Below are 26093 nucleotides of genomic sequence, written 5' to 3'. Positions count from 1 at the left end.
AGCCTTAGGCTCTTCTTACTCATGATTAAAAGTTATTTCTTGCATCATGTTTGTTATCTCCCTACCTGAAGTGGTGGAATAAGGCCACTAAGGTGACCTTGACCAGTAATGAGGTAAGGAGACGAGAGGAGTGACTCACTGTGCACTTGCCCTGTATGTTAGCAGCTTGATTTTTCAGGATGCGTTCGACACTATTTTAGTCTCCGGAATTTGTCATCATCCAGTGCTATTTTCCCTATTACGCAGAAAGGAAGAAGGTTTGGGGCAGGACTTTGTCTCCATGGAGATTGTGACGCTGCCCTGCTAGGGGCTATTTGGAATGGGTATAGGCCTAGGAGGCTGGAGAAGGCCGGGCTGACTCCCCGAGCCCCTCGTGTTAGGGCCTTCCTCTTTCTTGGGCTTGGGAACATTGGCCAGCCCCATTTTAGAGGGGGAAACTGAGGCCCAGAGAGGGCAGGAAATCTCCTTGGTCACAATGCGCCTCCATGGAAGACCCAGGATGAACTAAACCCAGGATCTCGCGCCCTCGGCTTTTCCCCAAATCCCGGTAAGTCTTTAATTCCTCTTTGAGCTAATTGTGAAAAAAATCCTAGTGTCCGTTACCCTTCTGAAGGCTCCCAGAGCGGACTCTCCAAGACTTCCCTTTTAAGGAGATCTTCCCCTTTAAGGCTCACGGCTCCTCCCATCACGCTGCGTCTCAGTCTTAAGGCCACGCCCCTTCAAGCAGCTTCCGCAGGACCTTGACCACGGAGGGGCGGTCACGGCCCCTTTAAGCCTGAGCCCCGCCCCTGACTCCCCGCCCCCTACTTTGCCCTCCCCCTCTGGCCCGCACCTGGTGCCCCGGAGGGTAGTGAGGCACGACGCTGGGCGGTGAGCACCGGACTCCGAAGGGGCGCGTGGATACGTCCATGGTCTCTCCTTGCCCTTGCTGGGGCCCCGCGGGTCCGGGGGCGGGGCTGGAGCGGCCGGCGGGTGGGGTCGGGGAGATGGGGTGGTCGAGAGGGCTGCAGGGCTGGCTGGAACCGGGCTGAACTGGGGGGAGGGGCTCAGGTGATTTAGGGGGCGGGATGGCCCCCAGCTCTGCCCACAGCAAAATGGGGATGCAGGGTACAGGGCTTACCTCAGGCGGCATTTTCAGTCTCCCTTGCCGCCCATGCCCGGGTACTGCCTGGTTGTTGAAGTGTCCAAGCTTCGCTCGTAGCCCTCTGGGGTCCAGGCCCATTTATGCCCGTCCGGTCCCTGACACTGTAGTTGTGGAGTACGGTGGAGAACGTCCAGGCTGAAAGCGGTGGTCATTGAGGGGGGCGGCAGGAGAGGGTATCTATGCTCTTCAGACTCCTGGCAGAGGTGGGGGCCACAGCAAAAGGCAGAAGTGGAGGGTCTTCACTTGTCAGTTACCTGGCCCATGTGGGACAGATGTCTGACATCCTCTCCCACACAGGCTGGGTTATAGGTTGGGGAAGTGTCGGGCTTTGGGACCTCAGTTCCAAACCTCCTCTGTCCATCAGAGAGCTGGTGGTCACCATGGCAATGCGTGAGCTTGTGGAGGCTGAATGTGGGGGTGCCAACCCGCTCATGAAGCTGGCCGGGCACTTCACCCAGGACAAGGCCCTTCGGCAGGAGGGATTGAGGCCTGGCCCCTGGCCCCCGGGAACCCCTGCTTCTGAAGCAGTGAGTATTCTTGGGGTGGAAAGACCAAGTGGTGGTCTGGGATGGCAGGTACATTTGTGTACCCTGGGGGTAACTGCTTTGTCTTGCAAATAATAATAGTTACTACTTAATGAGCATTTACTAAACACTGTGCTAAGCACCATGCACCTTTAAATAGATAAAGGCGGCCATTTTATAGATGAAGAAACTGAGGCCTAGAGAAAAGTTCGTAACTTGCCAGAAGTCAAATAAATGATAGAGCTGGAATTTGATTCCATAGTATTTGGCTTGTGTACCTGCCGTCTTCATCACTGTACCATGTTGCCTCCCTGTCTTTCTGTCTTAGGTGTCCAAACCTTTGGGAGTAGCTTCTGAAGATGAGGTAAAAATACTGCTATCTTTTCTCTAGCCCATTGTGTATGTGCTTTTTTTTTTGAGACAGAGTCTCAGCATGTCGCCCACGGTAGAGTGCTGTGGCGTCACAGCTCACAGCAACCTCAAACTCTCGGGCTTAAGTGATTCTCTTGCCTCAGCCTCCCAAGTAGGTGGGACTTGGGTGCCCACCACAATGCCCAGCTATTTTTTTGTTGTAATTGTCATTGTTGTTTGGCAGGCCCGGACTGGATTTGAACCTGCCAGCTCTGGTGTATGTGGCTGGTGCTCTAGCTGCTGAGCCACATGTGCCAAGCCAGGTTTTTTTTTTTTTTTGACAGGCTCTCACTTTGTTGCCCTTGGTAGAGTGCCTTGGCATCATAGCTCACAGCAACCTCAAACTCTTGGGCCCAAGCTATTCTCCTGCCTCATCCTCCTGAGTAGCTGGGAGTACAGCACCCCCACCACAACGCCCCCACAATGCCTGGCTGTTTTTAGAGACAGGGTCTCACTCTGGCTCAGGCTGGTCTTGAACCTGTGAGCTTAGGCAATACACCCGCCTCAGCCTCCCAGAGTGCTAGGATTATAGGCGTGAGCCACCTGGTCTGGCCCACGCCCATTATGTTTTTATTCTAAACTTAGTTCGCTCATATTTCACTATTTGGACTTTCCTAACCAAATGAGGTTTGCCTACTTGTTATTTTATGTCATCTTTGTGTTTCCAAATCTATAGAAAGAAAATTTCTCCTTTATGTGTCTCCAGTTTCTGTATTTTTCTTTCCTTATATCTGACATAAGTGTCCCCATTCAGTAGATTGTGTCTCTTACTGGGACCTCCTGACCACATAGATTCATTTCACCATCTCTTTTCTGACAGTTGGTGGCTGAATTTCTGCAGGATCAGAATGTACCACTTGTATCCCGTGCCCCCCAGACTTTCAAGATGGATGACCTCCTGGCAGAAATGCAGGAGATTGAACAGTCAAACTTCCGTCAGGCTCCCCAGAGAGGTGAGTCCAGAATCTTATGGTAGGGAAGACCATCATTTTCTGGGTAGGCAGGGCCAAGGGAGTTCCACTGGATGCTGATGGCATTGGGGAACTGAAGTGCAGAAAGAGATGAAAGGAATAGGGTTCTTTAGGCATGATAGCATAATGTGTGTTTTTCTTCTTAGTTCTCTTTCTCTCTCTCTTTTAAGCCCCTGGTGTGGCAGACTTGGCCTTATCTGAGAACTGGGCCCAGGAGTTTCTTGCAGCTGGAGATGCTGTGGATGTAACTCAGGATTATAATGAGACTGACTGGTCCCAAGAATTCATCTCTGAAGTTACAGGTGAGGCTTGTTACAGGAAATTCCATGATGGCTCCTGTGGGACAGGGTTCTATATTGTTCTCCTGTTCACTTTAAGATATTGAATGATTTTGGCTATTTATGACTTTTCTGGCGTCAGGACTCATTTCTGCCATGCATTTAACTTGAATTTCCCTTAGATGATAACAGGGAATGAAATCTGTATTAAAGTGACTATTGACTTTGAACTGAATGAGAGATTTTGGACAACCACTGAGTGTTGTCCAGGAAGAGAGAAGTATTCATCATGGCACCTGGAATTCTGGCATTATATCATCTTGAACAGAATTGGGGACTTGGACAGTGTGATTGTGGAATTCAAGGGCCTGAAGTTATATGGTCTTAGAGGGCAAAGACCATACAGTGCTGATAATAAAAAATGAATAATACATGAGTGATGAATGAATTAATGAAGGGAATAATGCTTGAACATAAAGCCTAGAATTAGCTGTTTAATCCCCATGAGAACCCAAGAGGTAGTTACTGTTTTTAGTTTTATAGATAAGAAAATTGAGGCTTAGGAGCTTAAGTAACTTGTTCAAGGTGGTACAGCTTTGTAAGTGGTAAAGATGGGATTTGACTCTGGGTTTGAAGGTTCCAGGCCTGTGGGCTTAAATATTATGTTATCCTGCTAGGCCTGCAACTTACACTCTTTCTTGCTTTGATGTAGACTTTAGGGTCTCAACCTACTTTTTCCTCTTTGAGAGCAGCTGCTGCTCCCTGTGTCCCTTGGGGTTTATTATTCTTGGCCTAAGCCTATCTGATCAGAACATGGGGGAAGGACAGTTGCCTTGGCTTTCCTCTTCCTGATTGCTGTCGAAGTTAGCCTTTTTCCAATTTAAGAAATCAAGAATAGCAAAAGATACAAATGGAGAAAGTGATATCGATTATAGACTCTTCAAGAAATTACATCCTCGTAGTTCCTGAATTTTTCTGAGATGATTAAAGGGATCTACTTGGTTTCTCCCCCTACCATTTTTATTCCTTAAAAATGTTTTTATTCTCATAGGCTTTCTCCACACATGAGAAACCCCCCAAAATTAAAGAACTAAAACTCACCTTTAATAAAACCTTATGGTCTCTTTTACTATTTTCTCTTTCCCAACTATAATTTGGAGTTAAGGTAGAACAATAGGGTATTCTTGGTTTCATTAATAGCTATGCCCTTTATATTATTAGACTCATTAGATCTTCACAGTAATACTTATAAAGTGAGTGTTTCCCCCCAGATGAGGAAACTGAGATTTGGAAAGGTTACTTTATGTAAAATCATTCAATAAGAGAGATGATATTCAGACTCATGTCTGTCTGGCTCTAGGCTCCATGGTTATAACCATTATGCTAAAATTGAGAATCTTTGTGGAATTGCCTCAAGTAAAAATCTGAGCTGTAGTGTTGGGTATGGTGGCTCACACCTGTAATCCTAGCCCTCTGAGAGGGTGAGGTGGGTTGATCGCTTGAGCTCAGGAGATCGAGACCAGTCTAAGCAAGACTGAGACTCCCTGTCTTTAAAAATAGTTGGGTGCTGGGGCGGCGCCTGTGGCTCAAAGTGGTAGGGCGCCGGTCCCATATGCCGAAGGTGGCAGGTTCAAACCCAGCCCCGGCCAAAACCCACAAAAAAAAAAAAAAAAAAATAGTTGGGTGTTGTGTTGGGCACCTGTAGTCCCAGCTACTTGGGAGGCTGAGGGAAGAGAATCACTTGAGCCCAAGAGTTTGAGGTTGCTATGAGCTGTGATGCCACGTTATTCTTCTGAGGGTGACAAAATGAGACTTTGTCTCAAAAAAAAAAAAAAAAAAAAAGGAAAATTCTGAGCCATAGAAAAGACCCTTTACTAGACAGAAACTCAGTTTTTCACACAAACCACAGATTTAAGTGCTGTCTCTTAGGGCAGAATGATTTCTGATATAATGTGTGCCCATTAGTCATTTTTGATAACTCAGAAAAGAAATCATTGCTATTATGCATGTTAAAATGAATGAGATTTTTGTTAAAAATTACCTGAATTATTTGCAGCCAGTGAAACCTTCCTTAAGCTGTAAATGAAAAATGACTTTATTTTACTTACTTACATAATTAATTTTTGAGACAGAGTCTTATTCAGTTGCCCACAATAGAGTGCCATGGTGCCAGCCTAGCTCACAGGAACTTTAAATTTCTGGGTTCAAGCGATTCTCTTGCCTCAGCCACCTGAGTAGCTGGGACTACAGCATCTTCTACGATGCCCAGCTTATTTTTTTCTATGTTTTAGTAGAGATCAATCTTGCTCAGGCTGGTCTTGAACTCCTAAGCTCAAGAGATCCTCCTACCTCAGCCTGTCAGAGTGTTAGGATTATAGGTGTGAGTCACTGTGCCTGCTAGAAAAATGACTTTAAAGAAATATGTGGGACCTGTCTTACTTATTAAATGCTCTTTGGAGATCTCTTCTATTTTGTACATTCTTTTGGAACTGTGTGTGTTTCACGGAGGCAGGAGACATAGGAGCCTAGGAAGGCAAGTTGAGCAGTTTGAAGTCTGCCTTCATAAAAATGTCCTGTAGCAGTAGCATATTGCTTTGTAGGTAGTAGGTCTTCAGTTCTGAGTGAATGAATGGAGAACTGGGAGAAAAAAGTAAAGGAAGTTGATTTTCTTTTTTTTTTTTGTAGAGACAGAGTCTCACTGTACCGCCCTCAGGTAGATTGCCATGGTGTCACATGGCTCACAGCAACCTCTAACTCTTGGGCTTACACGATTCTCTTGCCTCGGCCTCCCAAGCAGCTAGGACTAAGGCGCCTGCCACAATGCCTGGCTATTTTTTTGTTGCAGTTTGGCCGGGGCTGGGTTTGAACCCACCACCCTCGGCATATGGGGCCGGCGCCCTACTCACTGAGCCACAGGCGCCACCGGAAGTTGATTTTCTAATAATTCACTTTTAAATTATCCTTATCCTTCATTTTTTATTATAGCATTTGTGGCTGATATTATATCAGTTATATAGGTTGACTGTGGTTTTTTTTTTTTTTTTTTGAGGCAGAGTCTCACTATGTCACCCTTGGCAGAGTGCTGTAGCATCACGGCTCACAGCAACCTCAGACTCTTGGGCTTAAGCAATTTCTCTTGCCTCAGCCTCCCAAGTAGCTGGGACCAGAGGTGCCTGCCACAATGCCTAGCTATTTTTTTGGTTCTGGTTGTCATTGTTGTTTAGCTGGCCCGGGCTGGGTTTGAACTTGCCAGCCTTGGTATATGTGGCCAGCGCCATAAGCACTGTGCTACAGGAGCCGAGCTGGTTAACTATGGTTTTATAGGTAAGTAGATACTGATATAGGAGATGGTTATAATCTTTGAATTCTTACTGTTTTTAAATCCCCATTGTTAAAAGAGTCTAGAATCAAGTTTAAAAGAAACTTTGATGTTCAATATGTATATATATATATTTTTTGGCCGGGGCCGGGTTTGAACCCTCCATCTCTGGTATATGGGGCCGGCGCCCTACTCACTGAGCCACAGGCACTGCCCCTGAAGTTTAATATTTTTAATTTTAACTTTTTATTAGGAATAAGTGTAGTTTCACTGGAAGTTACAAGAAAATGTACAGGAAGTTCTTTGTACATGCAGTCCTCGAGTTACTAACAGACTGATGTACGACTTGTACTTCTGAACAGAAGCTATGGCAGGTAATAGGTAAATGTACTTGTTCTGACTTACATACAGATTCAACTTAAGAACAAACCTATAGACTGACTCCTTTCTTGGACTCAGCTCACTCACAACCGAGTGGAATAAAGGCCGAGTTCTCCACACATTAAAAAAACAAAAACGTGGGCGGCGCCTGTGGCTCAGTGAGTAGGGCGCCGGCCCCATATGCCGAGGGTGGTGGGTTCAAACCCAGCCCTGGCCAAACTGCAACAAAAAAAAAATAGCCGGGCGTTGTGGCGGGCGCCTGTAGTCCCAGCTGCTTGGGAGGCTGAGGCAAGAGAATCGCTTAAGCCCAAGAGTTAGAGGTTGCTGTGAGCCGTGTGATGCCACAGCACTCTACCCGAGGGCGGTACAGTGAGACTCTGTCTCTACAAAAAAAAGAAAAAAAAAAACCAAAAAAAAAACGTAATTTTTTAAAAATTAAAGTCCATGCTCTTTGGAAAAAGAGTGAGACTGTCTCAAAAAACAAACAGCAAAGCAGTTTTTAAAATCTTATTTTTAGGTCAAAGATAGCCACTGAATTGTTAAAATGATGTAATAGAGTAGTAGTAATTTTTATTTATTTTTATTTTTTTATTTTTTTTATTTTGTAGAGACAGAGTCTCACTGTACCGCCCTCGGGTAGAGTGCCATAGCGTCACACGGCTCACAGCAACCTCTTAACTCTTGGGCTTACGCGATTCTCTTGCCTCAGCCTCCCGAGCAGCTGGGACTACAGGCGCCCGCCACAACGCCTGGCTATTTTTTTGGTTGCAGTTTGGCCGGGGCTGGGTTTGAACCCACCACCCTCGGCATATAGGGCTGGCACCCTACTCACTGAGCCACAGGCGCCGCCCGAGTAGTAGTAATTTTTAAAAAATGAAAGTCCATGCTCTTTGGCAAAAGAGTGAGACTGTCTCAAAAAACAAACAAAAACAGCAAAAAAAGAAAAACAAACAAAAAAACCCTATAGAACCTATCTTGTTTGTAACTCAGGGACTGCTTTCACCCAGTGTCCCCCAGTGGTAACATTTTGCATAACTTAGTTATGTACAGCATCAAAATCAGGGAATTGCAATAGAAAATGTGAGATTTTACCAATTTTATATGCCCTTATATGCGTAGTTTTATGTGATTTTTTAAACATATAGATTTGTGTAAGCACTGCCACAATTAGGATATAAAATTATCACCACATGAAGCTCATTTTTCAATCTACCATATTTTGTGATGGAATCCTTCCCACACCCCCTAAATTAGCCGTTCTCAACCTGTGAGTTGCGATCCCTTTGTAACAATGAAAATACATCCTGCATATCAGATATTTACATTATGTTTTTTTTTTTTTTTTGTAGAGACAGAGTCTCACTGTACCGCCCTCGGGTAGAGTGCCGTGGCGTCACACGGCTCACAGCAACCTCTAACTCTTGGGCTTACGCGATTCTCTTGCCTCAGCCTCCCGAGCAGCTGGGACTACAGGCACCCGCCACAATGCCCGGCTATTTTTTGGTTGCAGTTTGGCCGGGGCTGGGTTTGAACCCGCCACCCTCGGTATATGGGGCCGGTGCCCTGCTCACTGAGCCACAGGTTCATAACAGTAGCAAAATTACAGTTATGAAGTAGCAACAAAAAGAATTCTATGGTTGGGGGTCACCACAACATGAGAAACTGTATTAAAGGGTCATGGCATTAGGAAGGTTGAGAACCACAGCCCTAAATCCTAACTCCTCTGGGCCAAATAATTCTCCATCTTATATGCTTGCTCGGATCTGGAGATAGATGTAAAACATGTCTGTCAGGGTTCTTGAATTTAGAGGGCCTCAGCTGATATGGTGAATGAGATTCATATAATCATCCTGAGAGCTGACTCTGCACTTTATTTTTTTTGAGACACAGTCTCACTTTGTCACCCTCGGAAGAGTGCCATGGCATCATAGTTCACAGCAACCTCCAACTCTTGGGCTCAAGAGATTCTCTGGCATCAGCCTCCTGAGTAGTTGGGACTACAAGTGCCCCCCACAATGCCTGGCTATTTTTAGAGACAGTGTCTCACTCTTGCTCAGGCTGGTCTTAAACCTGTGAGCTTAGGGCAATCCACCTGCCTTGGCCTCCCAGAGTGCTAGGATTACAGGCGTGAGCCACCGCGCCCAGCTGACTGTGCACTTTCAAAGGAAAAGCAGCAAATAGCAAGTCGCATAAGCTGATTGGTAGCAGGTCTCCCCTGGATGGTGGAGCAAGAGGCTTTTGGAATAAAAGGAATAACAATTCATTGTGATGTTCTTCTACTTTTGGTTTGGGTTTGCTGTGAGCAGACAGTAATGGTAATAGCTATTTGCTATCATGTGCTTTGGTCTTCATAGCAACCCCTTTGATTTTGCTGTAACCATCTCTGCTTTACAGATAAGGAAATGGAAACTTAGTGCGTTGAGCGACTTGTCTGCAAATGCACAGTGAATAAATGATGGAGTTGGGTTTTGATTGTCAATAGGCTGACTCCAGAACCCACATTCTTTTCCATAGTTTTGTTTAACAAACACAGAAACTTTTGTGGGTAAGGGTAGAAGTTCTGAAGTTTTGATTTTTGAGCTTGGAGTAGATGTGCCTAGATGGATTGAATAGAGAGTAAAAAATTATGAGGCAAGCATTTCCAGTTTGGATATTTGGTATCTAGGTTGTTCTCACTGCATCTTCATGACCCAGGGAACTCCCATCATCTCGTTGGGTCTTGGTTGCTTTAATCTCAGATATATCCAAATGGATCTTTTTTTTTTTTTTTTTTTTAGGAATTTCTCAAAACAGATTATGAATGGCAAGTGTTACTTCTTGTTTTTTTTTGGTTACTTGACACCTTTGTTGGAGCAGGTTCCCAGTGCCAGAACATTCTACGTCTTATGGCTAGTATAACCAAATGCTAAATTATAGGTATTTGAGAATGACTTTCTCTGCTCTGGGATTTTTTTCCTAATCTGCCTCATGTCTGTTGTAAAGTCCAAGTGCTTTGTGCTTTTTCTGTTGCTTTTATTCTTGAGCATTTCTGTGAAATGCTCCTGTGAATTTGAGAAGGAAAACACTGTAATTGAGAGTAAGGAATGACTGGAGAGGAAGGGAGAGAGGGAATAGCTATTTTTCAACAGACGGGAACTAGGGAACTGAGAGATATTATAATGTGTATGTCAGTATAAAACATCTCCTTTTCTGCCTCTATTCTTGAGCCAATAGCCCACTTGGGACAAAGGAAAGAAAAGTTTTCTGTAAGAACTGGTGAATAGAATCTATATAGAATTGTTGAGTCCTTGAAATTAAGAGCGGGATCTATGATTAAAAAAATTGTCAACCATATTTTTTATTACATTAGTTATACATAATTATTTATAATTAGATCTGAGAATCTTTTTTTTTTTTTTGCAGCTGGCCAGGGCCAGGTTTAAACCTGCCAGCCCCGGTGTATGTGGCTGGCGCCCTATCCGCTGTGCTACAGGCGCCGAGCCTGCTCTGAGTCTTGATCCTTTGTTTTTCATATTTTGAGATCACTTTGTTGAAATTAGCCAGGCAGAGTCTCAGTTAAAATGGAATGAAAAAGTTCTGTTGTACCGTAATACTGAGAGGATGAATCTGCTTTCTCACTTTTAAAAGCAGTGACAGATCTTAGAATTAGGAACAAAGACTGGCTGACCATTTCAGTATCTGATTTGTAAAGATATGGGTGATGAGCAGAAGGAAACCATGCTCATGCTTTCATGGTTTCTGTATTCTTTCAGACTTCTAATCCTCTAATTTTTTTTCTGGCCCTGGGAAAATAAGGGGCAAAGTTCTGGAGATTGAGAAATAGTTCAATACTCTTATTCAGTTTGCTGTCTTGGTATGTTTATTCTGAGGTTGCAACAATGCCTTTTGTCAGTCAGAACTTCTGAAACAGTTTCTAGGATTAGACTGAAAAACATAGCTACTTAAAGCTAATCAAAAGTAGGGCGGCACCTGTGACTCAAGGCCAGCCCCATATACTGGAGGTGGTGTGTTCAAACCTAGCCCTGGCCCAGCCAAAAATTGCAAAAAAAAGCGAATCAAAAGTCAGAAAAATCAGAATAGTGTACCTCTAGTTGAGGGCATGAGGGAGCCTGTGCTATATCTCTCTCTGGGTGGTGGTTTTGGGAGTGTATTCATATGTTGAAGTTTGTTCCACCCTATGTATTCTTTTCCTTGTATATTAAATACATTTAAACAACGAAGACGTCAAATATCCACTGGGAATAATGTATCCACACACCTTTAATTCTAGCCTGACATTCCACATCACTGATTCTCTTCACAGGCATAGTAAGAGGAAATGAGGCTCCTTCTGGTGGGATGGTGTGGACTCTGGACCAGGGGTTAGGTTAAAGAATGGCTTCACTGACAGCTCCCTGTGGTACTTCTGAGGAAGGCTGAAGCACTAGTGTTTATTATTTCTTGTTGAAGTCTGTAGTCTAGTACTTCAAGAAAAACTTTGGTTCTTAATCCTTTCCTCAGCCTCCTATTTGGTTTCCTGCTCTCAACTCTTGGTAAACTTTCACCCTTGGCCCTTTGAGAATAGGTTTGCTATTGTAGAGGATATTCAGCATTTAGTAATATTTTCTTTTTCTTTTTTTTTTTGCAGTTTTTTGGCTGGGGCCAGGTTTGAACCCACCACCTCCAGTATATTGGGTTGTCACCCTACTCCTTGAGCCACAGGTGCTGCCCCTAGTAATATTTTCCTTTGAAAAAGAAACTACTTTTCTTTTGACATTCCGACAGAATCAGCAGGGTTTTTTCTGCTTTAGGTTAGTTAAGAGGATCAGTTGAGTGTGTGTTCTATTTTTCCTTTTCTTAATCCCGTACTGAATCCGTTGTGATCCCCAACTCTGTGCCCCTTGCAGACCCCTTGTCTGTGTCTCCTGCCCGCTGGGCTGAGGAGTATCTGGAACAGTCAGAGGAAAAGCTGTGGCTGGGAGAGCCTGAGGGAACAGCTACCGCTGATCGCTGGTAAGTTCAGGCACCTTTTTCTGGATTCCTGTGAAAGGAGTGTTGTACGTTTTTCCTTGCCTCCCCCAACCTTCTCTATCTACAGTCTCAGACCAACAATGCAGTCTCTTTGTTTTCTACTTTATTCTATTTAAGGTTTCCACTTGTATTTTTATCCCTATGAATTTATGTTTCAAATATAGTTAAGAATCAAGCTGGGTATGGTGGTGGGTGCCTGTAGTCCCAGCTACTTGGGGGGCTAAAGTGGGAGGATCACTTAAGTCCAGGAATTCAAGTCCAGATGGGGCAAGACCCCCATCTCTTTAAACACACACACACGTACGTATGTACCAGGACTGTCTGGAAAGTATCCAGCCCTGTAATGTGAAAAATAATATTAACAATGGCAAGAGGATGGTGCCTGTAGCTCAGTGGGTAGAGTGCTGGCCCCATATACCAAGGGTGGCGGGTTTGAACCCGGCCCCGACCAAACTGCAACAAAAAATAGCTGGGCATTGTGGTGGGCGCCTGTCATCCCAGCTGCTCCCAAGAGAATTGCCTAAGCCCAGGAGTTGGAGGTTGCTGTGAGCTGCGATGCCAAGAGCTGCACTCTACCTAGGGCGACAGGGTAAGACTTTTGACTCTTAAAAAAAAAAAAAAAAGAAAAGAACAATGGCAAGATACTTTCCAGACAGCCCCCATACAGTCAGGAATCCTAACTATCTACCAGAAGTTCACTATTCTACCTTATGTACCCTGCTCCCTTTAAAATTTTGAGTTTTCTACCATTCGTTCGTTCTCTCTGCAAAGATATGTTTGGAAAAGGTAGAAGGAAAGGATGTAACTATTACTTTCCCAATTCCTGCTCCAATGTCCTTCTTTAATGTAAATTGGAATTTGTAGGATCACAGCAAAAGAGTGGAATAGTGTTGCCCTCTCTTTTCTCCCATAGTAACTGTAACTGCCATCAGGCAAGAGTGGGGAATAACACAAGGAATGGGGTGGCAGACTGATATGTAAACTTAGTTGGTTCTTACCTGTTCCAGGTATAATGAATATCATCCTGAGGAGGATCTGCAGCACGCTGCCAGTGACTTTGTGGCCAAAGTGGATGACCCCAAATTGGCTAATTCTGAGGTGAGCCACAGTCCTCTGCTGCTTTGCCCAGCAAGCTGGTTTTGGAAGGCAGGAGTCTTGCTTCTCTTACCCCAGTGTAGTTTAAAGAGAAGGAGAAGAGATCCTAGGTCTATTCCTTCCTATCTGGAGAACAGAGACTTAGGCTCCTGCCTTTTTCTTCTAATATTCATTCCCTCATTTCCTTGCCTACTAACACTTTCTCTTTTCTGGTGCTTTTTAAAATCGTTAGAGGCAGAAATGCCTTTCTTTTTACTTTCTACTTTTTTTCAGTCTTTAGTACATCTTTTCTGCATCTAGATGTGGTCAGGGGGAGGGGTGAGCTCAGGGTCCTGTTGGGCATGGTTGAGAGTGAACACTTGGATGTCCTCTCCCAAGTGGCCTGTGTATGTCTCTGTGCCCCAGTTCCTGAAATTCGTGCGGCAGATTGGCGAGGGGCAGGTGTCCCTGGAGTCCGGTGCAGGGTCGGGCCGAGCTCAGGCAGAACAGTGGGCAGCAGAGTTTATACAGCAGCAGGTAGGACATTATCACTTCCCAGTCCTATTTAAGAGCGGCTGATGCCCCAGGCTTTGTGTTCAGTGGTCCCAGATGGGAAAGGATTTTAAGGCCAGCTTTTGTTTGTTTGTTTGTTTTTTGTAGTTTTTTGGCTGGGGCTGGGCTTGAACTCGCTACCCCTGGTATATGGGGCTGGTGCCCTACTCCTTGAGCCACAGGCACTGCTTCTAAGGCCAGCTTTTGGTAGCGTCCAGGTCCTAAGTGGGTGGGAAAGAGACTGTGAGACTGTTCTTCTCAGAAATGTCCACGTTGGTGGTATTTAGTGGGTATTTAGTCTCTCTCTGTGGGGTAGAAAGTTGGTGGTTGTGGTATTCACCATCCTTCTTTGTTGTAGGGTACATCAGATGCCTGGGTTGACCAATTCACAAGACCAGTAAACACATCTGCCCTTGATATGGAGTTTGAACGAGCCAAGTCAGCTATAGAGGTGAGAACACATAGTGCAGGAGTAGGTACCCGAAAGAAGAGACATCTGGAAGTGAGTGGGTGTATTAACATCAAAGATAGTAAACATTGTATTTCACAGGGACCTAGGTCTGTGTAGGAAATTACCTGGGAGTTGGTTTGGTGCTTTCCAAAAATGCAGATTTCTTGGTATTACCCCAGACTACTTAATCAGAATCTGGAGGCAGGACCTGGAATCTACATTTAAAAAGCTGTTTAGCTGATTCTTTCTTTTTTTCTTTTTTGAGATAGAGTCTTGCTTGGGCTAGAGTGTAGTGACATCATCAGAGCTCACTGCAACAAACTCCTGGGCTGAAGTAGTGATCCTCCTGCCTCAATCTCCTAAGTAATTGGAACTATAAGCATCTGTCTCCACACCTGACTAATTTTTCTCTAACTCCTGGCCTAGAGCAATTCTCCTGTGTTGGCCTCCCAAAGTGCTAGGGTTACAGGCAGGAGCCACTACTGCTCCAAGCCTCAGATTCTTTTATTTATTTATTGTTTTTATTTTTTAGAGATAGAGTCTCACTTTATCACCCTCGGTAGAGTGCTGTGGTGTCATAGCTCACAGCAACCTCCAACTCCTGGGCTTAGGCTGGGACTACAGGCGACTGCCAGAATGCCCAGCTATTTTTTTGTTGCAGTTTGGCCAGGGTCAGGTTCGAACCTGCCACCCTCGGTATATGGGGCTGGCGCCCTATCCTCCGAGCCACAGGCCCCACCCGAAGCCTCAGATTCTTAAACACACTGAACTTTAGGAATTACTGCTTTAGGTAATCCTTCCAGTGGAACTGAGGATTGGGAGGGTCATGATGGATCTCCTTTTCCTATCTGCCTTCCCTCCTTACAGTCTGATGTCGATTTCTGGGACAAGTTGCAGGCAGAGTTGGAGGAGATGGCAAAACGGGATGCTGAGGCTCACCCCTGGCTTTCTGACTATGATGACCTCACGACTGCTTCGTATGATAAAGTAAGAACTCTTAGTTTTCCAGGTTTCAGAATTGCCTTCTTTAATGTCTGTCTTTTAATCTTGAATTTGAAGGGTGCTCACTTTTAGGTAATTTTCCTGAGCCCCTTTTTCATGAAAAGAAATCTGACTCATTCATTCCCTTGCCTCTACTCTCCTTCAGTAATTAGTGTATGCGTTATTCTTTTTTTTTTTTTTAGTAATTATTTATTTTTTATTGTTAAATGATAGCTATGTATATTTGTGCAATCAAGGGGTACAATGTGCTGGTTTCATATACAATCTGAAATATTTTCATCAAACTGTTCAACATAGCCTTCATGCCATTTTCTTAGTTATTGTATGTAGACATTTGTATTCTGCATTTAGTAGGTTTCGCCTGTACCCTATATGCGTTATTCTTGGGATGATTGTTAGGTAACAACTGTCCAATGACATAACACCTGTGAAGGAGTTTTGGACATAATCAAGAACACACAGAAGTAACTCTGCATTGGAGGTCAGTTTGGGAACGTTTTAAGATTGCTTATCCTTTGGTAGGGAGAGTGGTAGTTGATAGATTGTCCCTTTGTCGCCACACCTTAGTATCTGTTTACTTTTTTAACTCACAAATTCAGTTTAATTTATGATTTCTTCTCATAAGTATTAACCACTTGCCCTAGTTTAAGGTTTTTCAAGAATTATATTAAATAACTTAAATATTAGGAAAATTTCCCAGCAGTCAGTGACGAAATGTGATTGAAATGTGCATGTTGTGTGTGCTCTTGACTTAAAGGTATCACTGCAGGGGTCTTACTGTAAAAAATAAACCTACTTGTGGGTTGTAGGGCATTTGGAGATGTGCTTAACAATTGAGCTTCTGAGCTGAAGCATGAGGGGGAAGGGAAAGAATTGGTTGGTTTTGAAAAGAGGCCAAACAGAAATCTATGAGGTGAGTAGTAATGTCTTTTTCTTAGCTGATCTCTGGTTGGGAAAGGATTCTGGGGCTGGAACGAGGGCCTGAGAGGCAAACCATGCTGCTGGAGATGGATCTCGACTTTATGAGGGACTTGTACAAGAGAGAGGGGAGAATGAGGTTCAGGATTACTTAAAATAGACTAGGGTGTGAGAGCCAATGAAGAACTTAGTCCTAGGAAAAATAGGATTTTACTGGCTTGGCACCCATAGCACAGTGATTATGGCACCGGCCACATGCACCAAGGGTGGCGGGTTTGAACCTGGCCCGAGCCAGCTAAACAACGACAACTGCAACAAAAAAATAGCCAGGCGTTCTGGTGGGCGCCTGTAGTCCCAGCTACTTGGGAGGCTGAAGCAAGAGAATTGCTTAAGCCCAAGAGTTTGAGGTTGCTGTGAGCTGTGATGCCTCACACTCTACTGAGGGTGACATAGTGAGACTCTGTCTCAAAAAAAAAAATACAATTTTATTTATTATTCCAGTCTACTTTCCTGGGTTTTCTGAGAACTATCCTATATAATAAAAAAGAATGGAGCACTTCTTGGGAATTTGGCTTATACTTTGCCATAATATGGGTGGATTCCTTCTATAGAACTTTGGTAAGGAAGAACTGAAGAACATACCTATAAATAAGACTTTTATTATTTTGCATTAATAATTTGGTAAGTTGCATAGGTCCCTTCAACTTATAAATGGCAAGTTATATATTTTAGATAAAAATTGCCTTGCTTTTGGTAAATGTAGACATAGTGCTAACTTCATGTAAGTAGTGTTTCCTTCTAGCATTTTTTATTTATGATATGCTGGGTAGAAACATTGTTAATTAAAACTTAAAAATATTATGTATTTAGATTCTTAAACCCTATTTGTATCCTTGATACCTTGTAATATCGCAAAATTAGGATTAGAAACACTTGCATCAAGTTTCCACAAAAAGTGCCATGGTGAACAATTCAGATTCTATCTCGCTTTAAGCTAAGTAATGCTGAATTATATTGCCTCAGTAATACTTCTTAAAAAATGTGACTCTGACTCTTGATTGTCAGATAAATTCATGGCTCTCTTTGTTCTCTTTTTTTTTGAGACAGAGTCTCATCACCTCGTCACCCTCCGTAGAATGCTGTGGCATCATAGTTCACTGGGACTATAGATACCCATCATAATGCCCAGCTGTTTTTAGAGATGGGGCCTCACTCTTGCTCAGGCTGGTCTAGAACTCCTGAGCTAAAGCAATCCACCCACCTCAGCCTCCTAGAGATTACAGGGTGAGCCACCGTGCCTGGCCTTCATGGGTCTCTTTGAATGTACTATTCTTTTTATTGATCTTAAATTTTCAGAGGCAAATTACATGTATAGTCAAGCAGATACTGTATACTGTTACCATAAAAGAGAAATTTCTGTGATGGGACAGGCTTTTTTTTTTTATAGACAGTCTCATTATGTTGCTCTTGGTAGAGTACTGTGGTGTCACAGCTTAAGCAATTCTCTTGTCTCAGCCTCCCAAGTAGCTGGGACTACAGGCGCCCACCACAACACCCAGCTATTTTTTTGTTTGCAGTTATCATTGTTGTTTAGCAGGTCCGGGGATGGGTTCGAACCTACCAGACTCAGTGTACGTGGCTGGTGCCATAACCACTGTGTTATAGGCGCCGAGCCTAGGGACAGGCTCTTTGTGATGATGCTATTTCGGTAGTTGATACTGTGAGATTTTGTAATAGACCAGACAATGGATTAGACATAATGATTGGCTTGGGTTAGACTTTTCAGCATACAATGCTAATGCGAAGCTTAACTTGCAATCTGTGGATTGTTGAGGGTTCCTCCAGAGTACTCCTGTTTTTTTTGAGACAGAGTCTCACTTTGTAGCCCTTGCTAGAATGCCATGGTGTCACAGCTCACAGCAGCCTCAAACTCTTGGGCTTAAGTGATTCTCTTGCCTCAACCTCTCAAGTAGCTGTGATGACAGGCACCTGCCACAATGCCTGGCTATTTTTAGAGATGAGGTCTCGCTCTGGTTCATGCTGGTCTTGAACCTGTGAGCTGAGGCAATCCACCCACCTTGACCTCCCAAGTGCTGGGATTACAGGTGTGAGCCACTGCACCCGGTCAGAGTGCTCTTTTTCCATCTGTGCAAACCTTCTAATTTTGAAAACTTCCTCATTGATCTGTAGTTGATGAGACCTCAAGGAGCATAGCATGAACAAGAGGAAACTTACAGAACGCTGTGGTTGCTGCAAGATGATAGTGTTTGAGTTGTTCTCTTGTCTAATGAAGACACATGAAGAGCATTCATATCACTCCTGGCTATCATATATAGGCCGTTATGTCTTTTTTTTTGAATATTTTATTTTATTGTTTTGTAGAGATCTTATCTTACTATGTTAGCAAGGCTGGTCTCAAGTGATCCTCCTGCCGCTGTTTCCCAAAGTCCTGGGATTACAGGTGTGAGCCAACAGGCCTGGCCCAGGCCATTATATTTCAAAGTATCCAGAGCAGTGAGGATAATACCTATTTACAGATAGCATTTTAAACTTTTTGGTAAGGATTTGGTGAATATTCTTTGATGACTTCCATAGATACAAGAGGCAGGAATTGCTTTCATTAGGAAACTGCATTATAGATGACAGTTAAGAAACTCATTGATGATGGACAATAGTTGAAATTGAATGCAGAAAGATTCGTTTTATTGAACTCTTAACAGTCTAGGGGAGAGGTCAGCAAACTGGTCCATAGAATAAATCTGTCTGCCACCTATTTTAATATGGCCAACTAGATGAGAATGGTTTTTAGTATTTTTACATGGTTGCAAAAAATCAAAAGGGTAGTAATATTTTGTGACATGTGAAAATCACATAAAATTCAAATTTTAGTGTCCACAAATGAAGTTTTATTGGAACACAGCCATGCTCATTTGTTTGTTCGTGGCTTCCTTCATACTGCAATGGCAGAATCGAGTAATTGGTAACAGGACCTGCAAAGCCTAAAGTATTTATTATCTGGCCCTTTTTAGAAAAAGTTTGCTGATCCCTGGACTGGGGTCATATTGTGACTTCTGAGTTTTTATATTGTACAGAGATGTCCCTAGAACATATCTGTTTTCAATATGATATGTTCTTGGGACATTTATATACATTTTTATAATTTTCACAATTTTTATACATTTATTTCAAATTTATCTCCTATAAAGTATCTCTTATTTCTTAAATAAAATTATAATTATTTAATTTTCATTTGTGAGAAATATTTTGCATCTGATGACTTGCAGTGTTCAGAGCTTTGATGGTAAGATTTAGGTGTCTCTGATTCTTCATGATTTTCTTGACAATAATGAAAAAGGGTCTCATCTTTATTGTGTATAGTTTTATTCTAATTTTTTCTTCACTGCGTTTAGAAAGGCCCTGTTTGGTATTTTGCATCTTGTTTTCAATTTGGTATATTGTTTTGTGATGTGATACTATTTATTTCCCCAAAGGGAATTTTACTTTCTTGTTCCAAGTCACATAGCTTTCTAGTGACTTCCATCTTATTTCTCCCCTGCTTAATATAAAACCTAGGTGACAGAGCTTTGCAGATAGTCTCATAAATCTTCTCTGAAACGAGAAATCCTCAGCTAGAAGAGAAAAGTGTTTTTCAGAAGTATTCTCTGCCATTTGGAGTTTTGGATCTAGCTTTCATTTTTTATTAGATCCAGATTAATAGTCACAATTATTAGGAATGAAATTGGGGGCCGGGCGTAGTGGCTCACACCTGTAATCCCAGCACTTGGGGAGTCGAGGTGGGCGGATTGCCTGAGCTCACAAGTTTGAGAACAGCCTGAGCCAGAGTGAGATCTCGTCTCTAAAAATAGTCAGGCACTGTGGCGGGTGCCTGTAGTCCCAGCTACTTGGGAGGCTGAGGCAAGAGAATCACTTAAGCCCAAGAGTTTGAGTTTGCTATGAGCTATGATGCCATGGCACTCTACCATGAAACTCTCTCTCAAAAAAACCAAAAAATGAAATTGGAGAAGAAATTAAAATTTTCAAAGTGCTAGAACACATGTTATGTACTGTTTAGTCAATGTGTTTAATGACCCTATGAGCTGGGTAAGGGTTGCATTTGAGCAGCAGGCTCTGTGATTCCAAACTGCATTTTCTTTATACATTATTACTTTTTTTTTTTTTTTAAACTGGCTGTCTTTTGTAGACCAGGACATGAATAGCTAAGGAGAGTTTATCTCATTACAATAAGCAACTCCTGTTTAGAATCACATTCTGTCCAGTGTTAAGACGTTAAGGATGTAGAAATGGAGACCTATGAAGACTTCCTAAAATAAGCTTATTCCCACCATGGATAAGTTTGTCCAGTTACTGTGAGCAGGAGATGGCAGCATGAACCTGATACCAAGTGACTTGACTTTAGTCACATGTGGTCTTTACAATATGGGGAACTTGCCAGCATATAATTCAGGTACCTGTTTGGAGGTCTTGGTTGTCATCCTTCATCCCTTCTGCTCTGCCTGTGATGACTCTCTCTTAGATGATTTTTCACATGCTTCCCTTGTAGGGTTACCAGTTTGAGGAGGAAAACCCCCTGCGTGATCACCCTCAGCCTTTTGAAGAAGGGCTGCGGCGGCTTCAGGAAGGGGACCTGCCAAATGCTGTGTTGCTTTTTGAGGCAGCTGTGCAGCAGGATCCTAAGCACATGGAAGTGAGTGACTCATTTTTCTGATTTCACACTAGACATTGCTTCCTCCAGTTTGTGGGAGGCCCCAAGGAGACAAGTGCAGATGGTTCAGGGCCTGGTGGATGGCCTAGTAGTGTAGGGGCTTGAGAGTGAGGTGGTGAGCCAGGGAGGCCGGAGGAAGGGAGGATGGAAGGTGAATATAGGGGTGATGGAATCTTTCAACTTCCCTAGGCTTGGCAGTATCTGGGTACCACCCAGGCAGAGAATGAACAAGAACTATTAGCCATCAGTGCATTGCGAAGGTGAGTACACTGGAAGGTTGGATAAGGTGATTTCCTTTTTCTACAATTAAGAATGATAGAAGCCCAGGCCTAAATCCTTATCTTCTTTCTGAGTACTATGGAGAGTATTTTTTCATGGTGAAACTCTGAGGTTTCTATTCTTTCATCAGCTTTTGATTTTATTTGTGGACCCTGGTTGGTTCCTTGTCTGCTAAAACTTTCCCTATTTCAGATCTTTAACTTTATTACTAACTTGCATAATCAAAGGAATCCTAGGACTAAGGTATCTTAGCAGGAGGAGGTTGGGAAAGTGAGGTCATCATGATTCTGGATTTCAGAACTTGGCTTAGATCCCAGAGTGCTGATGTGTGCCAATGTCATTGCAGATACTAAGTCCTCTCATTCCTGTCCAAACAGGTGTCTGGAGCTAAAGCCAGATAATCGGACAGCACTGATGGCACTGGCTGTAAGCTTCACCAACGAGTCCCTGCAGCGACAGGCCTGTGAAACCCTGCGAGACTGGCTGCGCTATACACCAGCCTATGCCCACCTGGTGGCGCCTGCTGAAGAAGGGGCTGGTGGGGCAGGACTGGGCCCCAGCAAGCGTATTCTGGGGTCTCTGTTGTCTGAGTGAGTGTGAGGGCTTCCATGGGTGAGGAATTATGGTATTCTCAATTAGTAGGAGAGTGACCTTGATTTTGGAAGTTTGACTAGATTGAGACTCACAAGGGTCCTGAGAATGGGATGGGAAATCCAAGATAACCTTAAAGGAGGTGAATTCTGTAGTGCAGTGTGGGATGAAATATAAAAACAGAATGGCTGATGGCTGATAGATAGATCTTGGGGATATGATTGACCAATTAAGGAATTATTTTGGGGCAAGGGTAGGAATATAGACATATCCATCTGCCTACTTTATATTTTTTCTCCTTGTCCAGCTCCCTATTTCTTGAAGTGAAAGAACTCTTTCTGGCTGCTGTGCGCCTGGACCCTACATCCATTGACCCTGACGTGCAGTGTGGCTTGGGAGTCCTTTTCAACCTGAGTGGGGAGTATGACAAGGCTGTGGACTGTTTCACGGCTGCCCTCAGCGTCCGTCCTGATGTGAGCCTTGGGAGGAATGGAAATGGGACATGGCTCTGTATCTGACTGAAGATTCATTTGTTGGGAGTCATGGGATATTTAATTACATCATTCCTTATACTGAATACCTTGGGAGGATTGGGAAAAGAAGGGTGGGAGTCCAGGGTTATCTGGACATAGGGAGTCTGCATAGCAGGACAGGGTTCCACTATGGCCACACAATGAACCGTTGAGAATGGAAGGGGAAAGTAACACATGTTGGCTAAACAGAGCAGTGAAGCAGGGGGAGGAATGGGCAGACCTGAGCCTGGCTTATGTTCCCAACCTTTCTCCATCCCTATCCCAGGACTATTTGCTGTGGAATAAGCTAGGGGCTACCCTGGCGAATGGCAATCAGAGTGAAGAAGCAGTAGCTGCATACCGTCGGGCTCTGGAGCTTCAGCCTGGTTATATCCGGTCCCGCTATAACTTGGGCATTAGCTGTATCAACCTTGGGGCTCACCGGTGAGAATATTTGTTGAGAAATGAATGAATGAATTTCTTGTTTTTGGCCCTAGTTCCTCATTTGCTGAGCTGGTCCCTTGACTAACCAGGCCCAGCTTTCTCCCCAGGCCAGCTGAGCTACCTCCTTCCATTGTTGCTCTGCTCATGAGCTCTCATTCCTCTTCTTTACAGGGAGGCTGTGGAACACTTTCTGGAGGCCCTCAACATGCAGAGGAAAAGCCGGGGCCCTCGGGGCGAAGGGGGTGCCATGTCAGAGAACATCTGGAGCACCCTGCGTCTGGCATTGTCTATGTTAGGCCAGAGTGATGCCTATGGGGCAGCTGATGCTCGGGATCTGCCTACCCTCCTAACTATGTTTGGCCTGCCCCAGTGACAATGGGATGGGCTGCCTTGTGAGTGTTCGTCTGGAGGGGTCCCCGCTCTGGACGTGACTCCCTCTCCCCCAAATGTGCCTACCAAGGGGGTGGGCTGATGACCATAAGCGGTACGGCCTTTCAGGAGTAGCTGCCTCAGTGTTAGGGGTGGGTAGTCCGTGTTCTAGTTCCTACATAATTGTAGGGAAACAAGCTGTGTTGTCTCTAAGTCCCTTGGTAATTCAAGGGCTGTACATCCATGCAGATCTCTCTGTTCATCATGCCCTTTCTTGGTGCTGCTTTTGGGTAGGACCCAACAATTTAGGGTAACTGTTGTCATCAGCTGCCATTTCTGATAGGTAGAATGTCTCCCCTTTCCCCCGTTTCTGCTGGGAGTTGGTAATAGTCTAGCTCCTTGGGCAGTTGTATGTAAGAGATTCTTCTGCCATGCCCCACCATTGATGACTATCTGGGATAGGATGTGTTAGGAGTTGGTCTGTTTGATTGAAATGTTGATTTGGCTCAGTAGAGCTGAATTTTGGTAGGGGTGCTCATAGTTCTCTTGCTCTTGGACCTCTCTTGGCTTTGAGCTCTGATTTCCTGTGAGCACAGTGCTGATACAGTAATACTAGTAACATTAATCCTAGTGGTCCTCAGGAGCTACCCGGGTCAATTGTGACAGAGCGTGTTTGGTGTGGGGAAGGCGGAATGCGCATTTGTGAAATGAACCTGGTGGAGACAGCTGGGATCAGATCAGGGGCTTTGTCTTGGGGCCTTTGGTGAGAGGGCAGAGCAAGTGGGAAGAGGGGTGTGGTGAGTGCAGCAATCCGTCCTCTTAGAAAGACTGTGAGTAGGAATTGAGCTAAATCTTCTAGAAAGTTGGTTCAGAAATTATAGTCTTGCCAAATTTCTAGCAAAGTTCAGTGTTACTATAAGCCTTTGCTGTACTTCTTGAAATGTTCTAGGGGAGAGCATTGAAAAACCGTCTTCCTCCATATTACCTACACAAGGTGAAGATGGAAGGAAGATGAAGAGGAGGAAGCAGCTTGGATTCTTCTCTTCTCACTTGTCCCCTGCACGGGGAGATACACTGACCGCCAGAAATGACTGCTAAGCCTCTTGCCTTGTCTTCAGTAGCTAATGATCAGAGAGATGTTTTTTTAAACTACCATGGTCCCAAGGTTCCATCCTGAAATTTATTTTTTTTTTGTATGAATATGTGTAAATGATTTAAAATTAAAACTGTAAAATATTTGTATGAAGAATAAATGGAACTGGTGTGGGCATGAGTTATGCTGCTGCTGGTCATGAAGCTGGGGTGGCAGGAGATGGGTTGGTGTCTGAAGGACTTTTTTTTTGAGACAGAGTCTCACTGTGTCACCCTTGGTAGAGTGCCATGGCATCACGGCTCACAGCAATCTCAAACTCTTGGGCTTAAGCCAGTGGTTCTCAACCTTCTTAATGCTGCAGCCCTTTAATACAGTTCCTGTGGGTTGCGACCCACAGGTTGAGAACTGCTGGCTTAAACGATTCTCTTGCCTCGGCCTCCCTGTAGCTGGGACTACAGGCGCTTGCCACAATGCCTGGCTATTTTTTTGTTACTATTGTCATTGTTTTTAGCAGGCCCTGGTTGGGTTTGAACCCACCAGCCCCGGTGCATGTGGCTGGCATCCTAACCACTGAGCTATGGGCATTGAGCCATGAAGGACTGGTTTTTAATATATTTTTTTCTCTTTATCTTTTAAATTCTCATTAGTGTATTGATTACCCATTCATCTATCTAGTAATTATTGAGTACCTAATGTCTGCTAGGTACTAAGGATCAGATGCGCAAGGTTCCTGTGTTTTTGGAGTTTCTGGATTGGAAGAAAACACAGGCTTAACAATCAGTTTTTATATGTGTGTTACTACTACAAAGGAAAGTACGCAGTGCTGTATAATCATTGTATTATGAATTACATGGGAGGATTTTGATAGTTTTTCAGTACATAAGGTAGCTAAAGGTTTTTATCTGGTTCTGTTAGGTTTTATCAGGAATTGCCTTGAGTCATATCAAGATGGGTATCTATCCTAAGGAAAAATTTAAAAATATAAACAGATACTTGTATTTGGAGACAGAGTCTCACTTTGTTGCCTTCTGTAGAGTGCTCTGCTCTACTCATAGCAACCTCAAATTCTTGGGCTTAAGCGGATTCTCTTGCCTCAGCCTCCCGAGCAGCTGGGACTGTAGGCACCTGCCACAACACTCGGCTATTTTTAGTGATGGGGGGTCTTGCTGTGGCTCAGGCTGGTCTCGAACCTGTGAGCTCAGGTAATCCACCCGCCTCAGCTTCCCAGAGTGCTGGGATTACAGGCATGAGCCATGGCCCTCTTTTTTTTTTTTTTTTTTTTTTAAAGTGGGCTCAAAAAGCTATAAAAAAGAAAATGTCTGAAAGAAAACTGGTTCAGGAAATTATCCATAAAGTGAAATATTTAGTTACTGTATTTATGGAATAATTTCTGATGACAATAAATGCTAACAATATGATGAGAAAAAAAGGTTAGCAAATTGTTTTTATAGATTCTCCTAAAAAAATTGAAAAAAAGCATAAGGAAACACTTCAATGTACTAAACATGTGAAGGTTATGAGTGATTTTCACCTCACTTTGTCATTTTTCTCTGTAATTCCAAATTTTTCTCAGTGTGAGTGTAATACTTTTCTAGACAAAATTGAAACATTGTGGGGATGGGCAGAAAGCAGCAGTGTCATCTGTCACCACATGAATGATCACAGGGCAGTTGGTGTCCTATGCTCTGAAGAGCTGTAGTGCAAAGCTTTGGGCGAGAAGAGGGCTGGACAAATTCCCTGCATAGATATGAGAAGAAAGGAAGAAAGTGGCTGTGTAGATGGTTTCAGAATCAAGCTAACTTAGTCTTAACTTGAAGACTAATTTAAGCTTAGTCTTTAGGTTTGTCTACTTCACCTGCTTTTGGTAGCATGATAGTGTCAAGTGGATCCTTTTCTTGCATGGTCTGTGCCAGGTACATCTTTTGAACTCAGATCAAATTTGGCCAGTATTACTGAGCCCCTACCAAGTGCCAAGCACAGTTCCAGGCACCAGGGCTACCATCCACAAGGCAGACAAGTCCCTACTCATGGCTTACACACAATACAC

General features: G+C 43.8%; 1 protein-coding gene across 5 annotated transcripts; it reads left to right on the top strand.

Annotated features, from left to right (window-relative positions):
- The first annotated feature begins 261 nt into the window (after positions 1-261).
- PEX5 (peroxisomal biogenesis factor 5) lies at positions 262-24221 on the top strand. 5 transcript variants are annotated; one of them, XM_053555866.1, is made up of 17 exons: positions 739-870; positions 1509-1671; positions 1997-2032; positions 2900-3032; positions 3221-3352; positions 11915-12020; positions 13046-13136; positions 13539-13649; positions 14023-14115; positions 14983-15102; positions 20597-20740; positions 20948-21018; positions 21415-21627; positions 21936-22101; positions 22427-22584; positions 22756-22976; positions 23903-24221. In XM_053555866.1, exons 2-16 carry the CDS (start codon positions 1525-1527, stop codon positions 22955-22957), a joined length of 1923 nt encoding a protein of 640 aa, XP_053411841.1. In that variant the 5' UTR covers positions 739-870; positions 1509-1524; the 3' UTR covers positions 22958-22976; positions 23903-24221. The 5 variants fall into 5 exon arrangements, with proteins under 5 accessions (XP_053411840.1, XP_053411837.1, XP_053411841.1 ...); XM_053555865.1 differs by lacking the exon at positions 739-870 and adding an exon at positions 262-547 and having other exon boundaries at positions 22756-24221; XM_053555862.1 differs by having other exon boundaries at positions 731-870; positions 22756-24221.
- Positions 24222-26093: the final 1872 nt, after the last annotated feature.

The sequence above is a fragment of the Nycticebus coucang genome, chromosome 12, assembly GCF_027406575.1.
Source record: "Nycticebus coucang isolate mNycCou1 chromosome 12, mNycCou1.pri, whole genome shotgun sequence".
In the NCBI taxonomy this organism is placed as follows: Eukaryota; Metazoa; Chordata; class Mammalia; order Primates; family Lorisidae; genus Nycticebus; species Nycticebus coucang.
The sequence above is the reverse complement of the archived record's forward strand: the minus strand, read 5'-3'. Positions and strand labels throughout refer to the sequence as shown.

Bases quoted from the DNA above. Each gene is read 5' to 3' on its own strand.
- PEX5 (XM_053555865.1), top strand. From the start codon at position 1,525: ATGGCAATGCGTGAGCTTGTGGAGGCTGAATGTGGGGGTGCCAACCCG. The intron at 1,672-1,996 runs GTGAGTATTCTT...TTTCTGTCTTAG, and splicing joins GAACCCCTGCTTCTGAAGCA to GTGTCCAAACCTTTGGGAGT. The intron at 20,741-20,947 runs GTGAGTGACTCA...CAACTTCCCTAG, and splicing joins AGGATCCTAAGCACATGGAA to GCTTGGCAGTATCTGGGTAC.